The following is a 12,223-nucleotide window of genomic DNA, read 5'->3' as shown; positions in this document are numbered from 1 at the left end:
TAGAAGTTTACAAACTTGAAAGGCATGGACAGAATGGATAGTCACAGTCTTTCTTTTTTCCCCCAGGGTAGAAATGTTAATTATTAGGGGACTTAGGTTTAAGGTTAAAAGGGGGTGTGTTTAAAGGAGATGCAAGAGTCAATTTTTTTACACTGAGGGTGGTTGTTACAACACAGTGGTGAACCCTTCAGGTAATTAAACCAAACACCCAGAAAAGCGCACCTCGCCTCATAAGCTGTTAAAATATGAGTGACAGAGAACTCCCAAATTCCACTATTTAATGAAAAAAAAATCAATTTGTTCTTTAGCTCTAAAAGTGAACATTAAACAACAACTATTCACAATTCTAAGCCCCCTTTCTCTTAATTGCTTATACCTGCCTCCAGCTCTCTAACAACATGTTGTTCCAATAAGACACATTAAAATTACATCAACTTGATTTCAAAACCACACAGCAGCTGTCATCTCTGGTATCTTTCTCTTCTGGCTGGAGATCTCCCTGGGTTGTCATCTTTCATTTTACTGCGAATATGTTTCATGTAAAAAGGGACCTTTTTGATAGTGTTTCCTAATTTCTTAGGTCTCTTTCAATGACAGTTTTCAAAATGCCTGTGTTTTTATATCCCCAACATCAGATTGTCTCATTGTTGGCGAAACAATAAAATCAAACTCAATTGGGTTTTAATATCCAGGGGCATAATTTAAACTAGTTAAATTTGAACTATTGTCAAAACAGCAACCAACTCAGGTATTCATTTTATCGCCATATGTTACATATTTTCAATTTCCCAGTACACTCTGGGAATGCCATCTCATCATATCACAGGTGCTTGTAGTCTGTCAGTTCAGAACATCATTCACTCTCTCTTAAAGGTACTGTACACCCCTTCAACTTCATAACAGTGAAAAGTATCTGGAATGAGCTGCCAGAGCAGTTGATGGAGGTGAATACAATTGCAACATTTAAGAGGCATCTTGAAAGATCTATGAATAGGTAGGGAATAGAGGGATAAGGTTTTTATTTTAGAAAGGTATCATGTGACACTAGGATCGGTCCACTGCATTTTGTCACTTATATAAATTATGTGGATTTGAACATAGGAAGTATAGTTAATAAGTTTGCAGATAACACCAAAATTGGAGGTATAGTGGACAGTGAAGAAGGTTACCTCAGAGTATAACAGGATCTTGATCAGATGGGCCAATGAGCTGAGAAGTGGCAGACTGAGTATAACTTGGATAAATGAGAGGTGCTGCATTTTAGAAAGGCAAATCAGAGCAGGACTGATACACTTGATGGCAAGGTCCTGGGGCGTGTTGCTGAACAAAGAGACCTTGGAGTGCAAGTTCATAATTCTTTGAAAGCGGAGTTGCAGGTAGATAGGATAGCGAAGAAGGTGTTAGGTGTGCTTTCCTTTATTGAGCAGAGCATTGAGTATAGGAGTTGGGAGGTCATGTTGTGTCTGTGTAGGACATTGGTTAGGCCAGTTTTGGAATATGGTTTGTAATTCTGGCCTTCCTCCTAACAGAAGGATGTTGTGAAACTTGAAAGGGTTCAGAAAAGATTTACAAGGATGTTGCCAGGGTTGGAGGATTTGAGCTATAGGGAGAGGCTGAACAGGCTGGGGCTGTTTTCTCTGGAGTATGTGAGGCTGAGGGGTGACCTTCTAGAGGTTTACAAAATCATGAGGGGCATGGATAGGGTAAATAAACAAGGTTTTTCCCTGGGGTTGGGGCATTCAAAATTAGAGGGCATAGATTTAGGGTAGGGGGGGGAAGATTTAAAAGGGACGTAAGGGGAAACTTTTGCACGTAGGTGGTGTTTTGTGAATGAGCTGCCAGAGGAAGTGGTGGAGGCAGGTACAATTACAACATTTTAAAAGGCATCGAGATGGGTATATGAATGTGCTGAGGACTGAGAGCCATGGGTTAGAGGGATACCGGCCAAGTGCTCGCAAATGGAGACTAGATTGGGTTAGGATATCTAGTTGGCATGGATGAGTTGGACCGGAGGGTCTGTTTCCGTGTTGTACATCTCTATGACTCTGTCGGCCTGGTCTATTGGGTTATTGTGTTGTACTGTTCTTTGCTTTTTGAGCAAGGAGTAGGGATAGAGGCCAGCAATGTTTGAAAAGGTTGGGGGAAACAGCCTTAATGAATGAAGATGCACCTCTGAACAATAAAATAACAAACTGATGAGCTTTAAGACTTGGCCCATTGCAAATAAACTCTTAAATAAAGTTTATTTTGAAAAGCCCAACCAATATGTCAAAAGCCATAGACCGCATTTATCTCAGTGCAAAGAAGACTAGGGACCTGATTTATGAGGCATTTATCTTTGTGGAAGGTCTGGACTTCCAAACAATATTCATATTGTGTATTTCTCAATATTCAAGCACGACAAAGCATATGCAAACAAAGATGTATTGAACATCAGTTCAGACCTAGTCAGTGATAAACATCATTGTCTTTGAAGTTAGATCCCAGGTGAACTATAGTAACCTCTACCTGTTGTGTCAGCTGTGTTTTGAAAGTATTTGTTCCACATGAAATACAGTTCATCTAATGCTGTTTTCAGCTGCCATCATGCAGTTTGAGAGTTTGATTCTTGTTTGCTGAAACCTGAAAATGAGAAGCCCATCCAATTTAATAATTGAAAAAGTGACAGTGAAGTTAGTGGATTGTTATCAAAAACCCAGTTGCTTCACTAAGTTCCTTTCTAAGCTAAGGATATCTGCAGATCTTAGTGTTGATCAGCATGAGACTCAATGATGAAAATTTATTCAAATTGGTAGGCCCTGAAAAGACTGCAACAGTTCAACAAGATGGCTCATTGCCACCACTTCAGGTCAAATTAGGTTATGCAATAGTTTCAGCTACAATTAGTTTTTGTTTTTGTAGCTGCTATGATTCCAAGCAAATGATTCCAAGCACACTAGCAATTTACAATTAATTGCCCCCAGTTGTAACAAAACTCTATGATGCAGATAAAGGCCAATGAGTTTTTCATACGTTTAGCATGGCCAATTCACCTAACCTGCACATCTTTGCAATGTGGGAGGAAATGAGAGCACTCTGGAAACCCACATGGACACAAGGAGAACTTGCAAAGTCCACACAGTCGCCCAAGGCTGGCATCAAAGCCAGGTCCCTGGCACTGAGGCAGCAGAGCTACCCACTGAGCCACCTGCCACCCCTCAACTCTACAACCAAAATAATCTTCCTAATTAGTTGAAAGATTTATAAGTTTTAAAATCTTTTAAATCTCTTCTAAGTCTTGCCTACTCCTGATAGAAAAAGTTGAGTCTTGCTTGTAGTCAATTATAATCTATCGCTGGGTATTATCCTGCTGAATTTATGTTGTGCATTCTAAGTGGCTTTTGTATTCATGTAAAAACATGGCACCCAAGCTGCATGCAATATATTAAATGGGAACTAATCTTTGACTTGTACAAATTTGATTATTCTCAGGTTTGAGCATAATGTTCAAACTCAATGTTTTCAATATGGCTTTATTTTGTACTTTGTTCACTGTAAAATGCTTTGGGCTGGACATGACTGCAAGTTTTCCTTTTTATCTACCAGTAATGCATTTTCCCTGAGTGTTGAATCCTGAGATCTTATTAGTTTAAAAAAAAATCCCACAACATCAGGTTCCAGTTTCAGGTTTATTTGAAAGTATAAGCTTTTGGAGTGCTGCTCCTTCATCAGGTAACTAGTAGTGCAGGATCATAGGACACACTTTTGTCTATTACTATAAATTCTGTCATCCACTGATGCCATGTATTGAACAAACCTAGATTGCTGTACAAACTTAAATCAATCGAAACCTACATCCCCATTCTAAGTGATTAAATAGTTACATCCCAGAACTACTTTCAAGTCACAGTCTTGAGACAACTTAAGGTTTTATCGGAATATCAAAAAAAGTGACATCTCGGCTCAGGCAATGTATTAAAGATGTCAGGTTAGAGACTGTCTGTCTGTATCCCAACTTTGAGTCAGGCTGATTCTATTTCCAAAGTTAAAATGCCACATGGATTGACTGCCAACAGATTGTAAGCTTTTTGAACAAAAAAGAATGTACCTGCAAATACAAATCTGTTGATGCAATTTGATAATTTTGTAACATTATAATAAATCAGCAGTATAACTGTTTCATGGTCCCATCTTAAAAGTATGTTAAGTTCACACTAACCTTTGGGCTTGTTAGCATGTGCAGAGCTAATGCTTTGTGTCAATATTTTTAGTTTCTGCTCTCTTTCATCATAAAGCCTCAGATATAGCTCACGCCATGATTCAAACTCCTGGGACGACTCATTTTTGAAATCACTTTTTACAATGCTTAAATGGCTGGTCTGTTCAATAAAACTGTTTAAGGTAACAAACAAAACACCAAAGAACCTCATCAAAAGAAAAAGACTACAAGTCGTTGAATGTTCAGTATTGTACATAAACATTTAACCGATAGATATGTCCTGTAAATTAAAATACAGAATGCTGAATTGAAAGAATGCATTATTTAAAAACCGTGCATTGTCATTGTTAAGATGATGTCATGTTTCCCAGATTATGGTTCGTGATTTGAATTGTTCAATTTCTCACTCAAGTTTCAGCTGTATGCAAGGATATGGTCAAAGTTTTATTATTGTAATCCATTAACACTTCACACATTAAAATCGTCAAATCACAACTCCTTTTCATCCATTTTTGTCCCATTAGTTTAATGATCTTGCACTTGTCCACATTAAACTCTATCTGCCACAATTTGGCGCGCTGTCTAACTTATTTCCATTTGTAAGGTTCTTATTTCCTCACTGCAATTTACAATCCCGTGTATTTTTATATCGACTGCAGATTTGGCTATAGAACCTTCTATCCCTGTATCCAAGTCATTAAACATTTAAGCAAGAACATTCAAAAGTTGATTGGGGGCAGCTATTGCAGGAAAAGGGATGGATGGAAAGTATGGAATATGAGTGAATAAAAGTCCAGAGACAGTATGTGGTGGTGCTAAGGGCAAGGCTGGTAGATGAAGGGAATATTAGATAACTAGAGAGATTTGAGGCTCTGAAGAAAAGGGAGGCATATGTCAGATATAGACAGAAGGGAATGAGTGAATCCCCTGAGGAGTATGAGAGAGTATACTCCAGATGGAAATCAGGAAGGCAGAACGGGGACTTGAGATATCTTTGGACTCTCCTGAACCCTATTTGCCAATCAATTTCTACAGATACCAAATAGCAACTAGGGAGAGAATAGGGTCCCTTAAAGTTCAACAAAGCCACCTATCTGTGGAACCCATAGGAGATGGGTATTTCATGTCAGTGTTTACTGTGGAGAAGGATATGGAAGTTGGAGAATTTGGAGAAGTAAATAATGATATCTTAAAATTATTACAGAGGTGATGGTGCTAGATGTCTTAAAAGTGGATAAATCCCCAGGACCTGATCGGCATACCCCAGAACTACTTGGGAAGGTGGGAAGTGATTGCTGGGCAAGATGAACGGCTTTTGCCCGAAACGTCGATTTCGCTGCTCGTTGGATGCTGCCTGAACTGCTGTGCTCTTCCAGCACCACTAATCCAGTGATTGCTGGGCCCCTTGCTGAGATATTTGTACCACTGAGAACCATGGGTGAGGTGTCAGACGACTAGAGATTGGTTAACATGGTGCCAATATTTAAGAAAGGCGGTAAGGAAAAACCAGGGAACTGTAGCCCAGTGATCCTGACGTCAGTGGTGGGTCGGTTGTTGGAGGGGATTCTGAGACACATGCATTTGGAAAGGCAAAGACTAATTAGGGATACAGGTTGTTCTGCTGTAACGTGACATTTGTGTTCCTCTGCAACCTTTCGCTATCGAAAATCATGCTGTGGAAGAATGCTACACCTGTTCAGTAGAAAGTTCATGTTATCCAAACAGTATCCACAATTTGTCAATCATGTTATAGTCAATTTGCGTTGATGAAACGCATGTTACAACAGAACGACATATAATTAAAATGGTTGTGTGTGTGTGTGTGTGTGGAAAATCTTGTCTCAATAAATTGATTGAGTTCTTTTAAGATGTGATGAAGGCAGTGCAGTAAACATTGTCCATGTGGAATTCAGCAAGGGGTTTGAGAAAGTTCCACATGGTAGGATGGTTAGCAAGGTAGAGCTAGCCATTTAGACACCCAATTAGCTTGACGTTAGGAGACAGAGGGTAGTGGTGGAGAGTTCAGTTTTGGATTGGAGGTGTGTGACAAATGGTGTGCCACAAGGATCGGTGCTGGGTCCACTGTTGTCATTTATATAATTTACTTGGATGTGAACATAGGCGGTATGGTCAGTAAGTTTGCAGATGGCAGCACAATTGGTCGTCTAGTGGACAGCAAAGAAGGTTACCTCAGATTACAATGGGATCTTGATCAGATGGGCTAGTGGGCTGAGGAGTGGCAGGTGGAGTTTAATTTGGATAAATGTGAGGTGCTGCAATTTGGAAAGGTAAATCAGGGTAGGACTTAGCATTAAGTGTATAAGGTCCTGGAGTGTGTTGCTGAACAAAGAGACCTTGGATTGCTGGTTCTTAGTTCCCTATATGGAGAGGCAGAATGGGCGAGGGATGTTTTCCCTGGAGTGTCACAGGCTGAGGGGGTGACCTTTTTCGAGGTTTATAAAATAATGAGAGGCATAGATAAGGTGACTAGACAAAGCCCTTCCCCGGTGGGGGAGTCCAAACTGGACGCGAAAGATTTAAACGGTTCCTAAAGGGAAACTTCTTCATGCAGAGGGTGATGCCTGTATGGAATGACTTGCCAGAGGAAGTAGTGGAGGCTGGTACAATTACAACACTTAAAAAGCATCAGAATAGATAGGTAAGTGGAAGGGTTTAGAGGGATATTGGCCAAGTGTTGACCAATAGGACTGGATTAATTTAGGATATCTGGTCAGAATAGGCAACTTGTACTGAAGTGTCAGTTTCCGTGCTGTACATCTCTATGGCTGGCTATAATTCTATTTCCTTTTTGAAGGAGAAATCATTGAACGCTGGAAAAGGCACAAGTTACATATATAACTCAAATCATTTAATAAGGTATCACATAGCGGCAAGTGCTGAAAATTATAACATGGTAGTATGGGTGAATGTAAGTATGAGAGTAGAGAAACCTTTAGGAGGCAAATAGTAGGGATGAGTGTTTGGAATTACAATGTATGGTCCGTCGAATTTGAGGGATCTGTGACAACATTTGATTTTGTTTTGATTTAAGCAAATCATAGAATCACTACAGAAAGAGGCTATTCAGTCCATTGGTCTGCACCAACCCTTCAAACAGTAACCCATCCAGAATCTTCATAAACCTGATTTAGCATGGCTAATCCACCTGACTTGCACATCTTCAGACTATGGGAGGAAACGGGAGCACTTGGTGGAAACCCACGCAAACAAGGGGAGAATGTTCAAACTCCACGCAGATTGGAATCCCAAGGCTGGAACTGTACCAGAGCCCCTGTCCCAGAACTAGTCTGAATATAGGTTCTAAAGAATGATAGTGAAACCTAAAAGATTAAGTCAATTATCTGTCATAGTAAACAGTGACAAGGAATGTGGAAGGATTGCACATCCGGAGTAGGAGTATAATTGAATGTGAGGAAATGCGAGAGGTCCTTGTTTGAGGGAAAACACAATGAGAGGAAGTACTGTGGTTTTCTGTACAGGAATTAATTAGCAGGTGGAATTTTTTACCATCAGAGACAATTGAATCATAGATGATAGTATATTTTAAATGGAAACTAGTTGAGCAATTTCCAAAAAACAAAGGGCAGGGAAGTGGAATTAAAGTTTGCAACAGTGGTTGAAGAACTAGCAGCAAACAAAATGGACTGATTGACCAGGATGTTAGAGTTTCTTGAATTTCGTTTGGACTTCAGAATCATGTAATTTAATTGCTAGAAACACAATGTTCACTAACATTCCGTAAGATCACGAGCTATTGTCATCTTGATTTATATTTCCCCCTCACTTTGCTACAACAGTATTGTGGAATTGACTATATGCGCCTGTCGTTTTCTCTGCACTGATTTGCTGCATGCTGGGTTTTAGATAATGATGGGCTTGGAAGCAGTAGAAAATGTTCTGTGCACTCTGTCTTTTAGTTTTTTATGCATTGTTTTGCTAATAAAAGAAAAACGCAGTTCGATTTTAAATTACTTGGCTTTTTTCCTGTTCTGCAGGGAAAGATTGATATAAATACTCTGTTAGATATCCCGTTGCCTAAATTCCTACCAGATGTCGCTGATATGCCTTCTGATAGCCCACCTACATCTCCTATCAAGAAATGTAAGTGAATCATGAATATTTTAATAGATACTTTTCCTTTTTCTGTTGCTCTTATTTTCTGGTAATCTTTCCAGCATCTCTCACTTGTCTTGACAAAATAATTGGAAGATAAAGTTGGATAGGTTGGGCCTGCATGCATTAGAATTTGAGCTCAGAACTAAGACAGAATTTAAGATTAGATTAGATTCCCTACAGTGTGGGAACCGGCCCTTCAGCCCAACAAGTCCACATCGACCCTCCGAAGAGTAACCCACCCAGACCCATTCCCCTAATCCTATGGGCAATTTAGCATGGCCAATTCACCTAACCTGCACATCTTTGGACTGTGGGAGGAAACCAGATGCTGTGAGGCAGCAGTGCTAACCACTGAGCCACTGTGCCGCCTCCATATTTTTAAGAGACCTCATGTTTTTAAAAGGGAAACATTTTCCTCCAAGGGTCATTACATCTGTAGAATTCTATTTCAAAGATAGTCGTGGCAGACTCATTAATATTTTCAAGAGTTAGTTGGGTAGATTCTTTGTGAACAGAGAGTTCGAAGGAATGAGGGATGGGGGGGTGGACAATAAAACCAAGGCCATAATCTGATCAGATCTTACAAAATGGCAGAGCAGCCTTGAGGGGACAAATGGCTTACTCCTACCCCTAACTCATGTGGTCACTTATTAATCTCGACTTTAAAGCTTGATAACATGAATGTCTTCAACCAACACACATAGCTTGGTATTCTTGAATGTGACAGGATCTCTGTGATGCTGAGCTAATATATATTTCACTTCTCCGGTACAGTGAGGCATCTGACCTCCATATTAGTGAATACTCATAATTTGAATACTCATAATTTGAATGCTCATGATATACATTAAATAAACATCAAAAGGAAATTTCCTTTTGATGTTTATTTAATGTAGAGGTGAAATGGGCGCAAGAGTAGACTACATTCACATGAGTTTGTTCTACTCTTTAAAGAGATCATGGCTGATTAGAATACTCCATGATCCTGCCTACCCACATTAACCTTTCATCCTGTTGGTTATCAAGAGTCTATCCACAGCCGCCTTAAAAATATTGAAGAAAAAGTGTTCCAGACACAAGACACTTGAGAAAAACTTCTCCATATCTCTGTCTTAAGTGGGTGATACCTCGTTCTGGAATCTTCCACTAGAGCAACTAGGTTTTCTATATGCATACTGTCAAGACCCCAACATGATCTTTTTGTTTCAATGAAGTTAGCGCTTTATTTTTCTCCCGCAAATACAAGTCTAGCCTGTCTAACATTTCCGCAAATAGATTAGATTCCCTACAGTTTGGAAATGGGCCCTTCAGCCCAACTAGTCCACACCAACCCTCCAAAGAGTAACCCATCCAGACCCATTTCCCTCTGACTAATGCACCTAACGCTATGGGCAATTTAGCATGGCTAATTCACCTGACCTGCACATCTTTGAACTGTGGGAGGAAACCAGAGCACCCTGAGGAGGCCCACGCAGACTCGGGGAAAATGTGCAAACTCCACACAGACCGAGGCTGGAATTGAACCTGGGACCCTGGTGTTATGAGGCAGCAGTGCTAACCACTGAGCCACCATGCCGTCAGTTTAGTAGTTGTGCCCATTGCAAGTATTAAGTCTAGTTAACCTTCCTTGTACTCCTTCCAAGACATTACATCCTTTTCTTAGATAAGGAGACCAATACTATACACAGTACTTCAGATGTGATCTCACTAATGCTCTGTATAACTGATCCATAACATCCCTACTTTTGTGCTCAATTCCTCTTGTAATAAAAACCAACACTGTATGAGCTTTCCTAATTACTTGCTGACCCTCCATACTAACCTTCTACAGTGCTATTGGATATATCTGTCAGGTTCAGAAGTTTTGAAGATGGTGGCTATTCTCGTTAGGAATTTGTTCAGAACAAGCAATTGAAGTAGACAGATAATGGTTGTTTGGATAGAAGTGTAGAGCATCATGTCAACTGTCTGGTCACCTCCGGGTGTAAGTAACCATTAACCTTAGGTCAGTCTGTGTAATATCGAAATGAAAAGTAAGAAACTTCTCAAAAGCTGCAGTGTTTCAATTATGTAGGTCAACTGTAAATAGGTCACTAGGCAGTTCTAATGAGGTACTGTGTAACTGGAAGCTGACTGATCGGCTGTAAGTAATTTGTGATTCAAATGTTCTTCTAGGGTGAATGACCTGCTGAAGCACAGCTGGTAACAGTGAGCTGAGAACCGACTGTGGACTTTTAAAATGGCAGTTTGACTGGAAATTAGTTTATGTGCACACTGGCACAGAGATAAACAGCTGAAGCACTCACATTTATGGTTCAAAAACATGAAAAGGAGGTGTTTTGTATTGCTGGACAGTTTAAAATTTAATGTGGGAAGGAGCTGTATTGCTACATGAACCAAACTGGAGCAGCTGTCCAAGCAGAGAGAATTTGAACCAATACAAAGGGAATCTGAAGGTTCTGAATTTAAATGATAAGTTAGAGAAAAGAGGGATTGAGAAAAATGGTCAGAGTCCTAAAAAAAAGTTAAGACCTTTTAAACTCAGTACAGAAGTAGTTGTGGGATATAATTGTTGAAAGTAATAGAGGCATGCTTTAAAAACATACATCAGGACTATCAGCAAAGTATGCATAGTACAGCTTTCAGTAGTGCTATACGACAGGGTTTAAATAGTTTGGTTGGGGATGGACACCAAGTGATACAAAATGGTAGAAAATTTAGTGATGAACAGTTTTTAGTTAGCAAATGGAGAAATAAACCAAAGCGTGCTGGGGTGCTGGTTACATGAAGGAATGTTAATTCAGGTATGTTAGGCTGTGTGTGCAAGTAACATAGGAGTTATGATTTAATGGCTACAATGGAGATCTGGCTTGAACATGAGCAGAGAGATCCTACTCCCCTGAGCAGAACATTCCTTGGTTTCAATGCATTCATAAGGAATGGGGAAAGGAAAAAGAAAAGAAGGTGTTAGTGGTGGTATTGATTTAAGATTAATTTGCAGTTCTACACAGGGGTGATATACTGGAAAGCTCAATTTTGGACAAAAAAAAAGTCGTTTTTCATGCAGTCTACAACAGACTCCCAAAGAGCGAAGGCAACAAATATAAAAGCAATGGAACATTTAAAGTAGGAAAATGAATAGTTTTAGAAGACGTTTATCAGGATGGTGGTAAAGATTAGAAACTTAAATTATGCTGAGATTGTGAGCTGTGATTATTCTCATTGGAAGAAGGAAGGTTAAGGCCAAATCTAGTAGATCTTCAGAATACTGAGGTATTTTAGTAGACCAAGTTGAGAAAAACTATTTGCTGGAGAGTGGTTCAGGAACCAGATGTTCTTGTGCTTTCACCAATTATTTTAAACCAGGGACTATTCAGAATGTATTTGGGGTTGCTGGTCTTTAAGAGCTAGTCACATGAACTGGAGGGGCAGAGATTGGGTCCAGCCTCAGACTGACAATGCTCATACCTGTACAGCCAATAAAATGTTCCTGTTCAGATATACCATTTGTCTACCCGGTATATAATTCCTGGTTCCAAAGCAAACACCAACATGAGGAAATGCAGAGAAATGTATCCTCACATTTTAAGGTTTGAAATTAAATTTCATAGGAGTTTGCAAAAGAATATTAGGAATGTACCTGAAAAATAATTTCAGGAGGAAATGCTGGGGTTAGGAACTAAATTGGAATAACTCTTTAAAAGGGTCAGCAGAGGTTTGACAGGCCAAACATCCGCTGCTGCATTAAGATTCTGTGAATAGGGCACATGGAGTGGAAATTGTCTATACATGAATGCATGCAGCAAAGTAATAAAACAATAATGTTAGCTGTACAAATTCAGTTTAAAGAACTTAATTTAATGACACTATAAAAATATGCCAGGTTGC

The 12,223-nt window shown here is 39.6% G+C and overlaps 1 protein-coding gene across 1 annotated transcript in view; it reads left to right on the top strand.

Moving 5' to 3' along the window:
* eloal (elongin A, like) overlaps window positions 1-12,223 on the top strand; it is a 118,487-nt gene that overhangs the window by 68,013 nt on the left and 38,251 nt on the right. Inside the window, exon 5 of the mRNA XM_072560284.1 lies at window positions 8,215-8,320. Coding sequence (XP_072416385.1) covers window positions 8,215-8,320 — 106 coding nt within the window. The remainder of the gene's footprint in view (window positions 1-8,214; window positions 8,321-12,223) is intronic.

The sequence above is a fragment of the Chiloscyllium punctatum genome, chromosome 3 (genome assembly GCF_047496795.1).
Source record: "Chiloscyllium punctatum isolate Juve2018m chromosome 3, sChiPun1.3, whole genome shotgun sequence".
Classification (NCBI taxonomy): Eukaryota; Metazoa; Chordata; class Chondrichthyes; order Orectolobiformes; family Hemiscylliidae; genus Chiloscyllium; species Chiloscyllium punctatum.
Note: the sequence above shows the minus strand (reverse complement) of the source record. Positions and strands in the feature narration are given on the sequence as shown.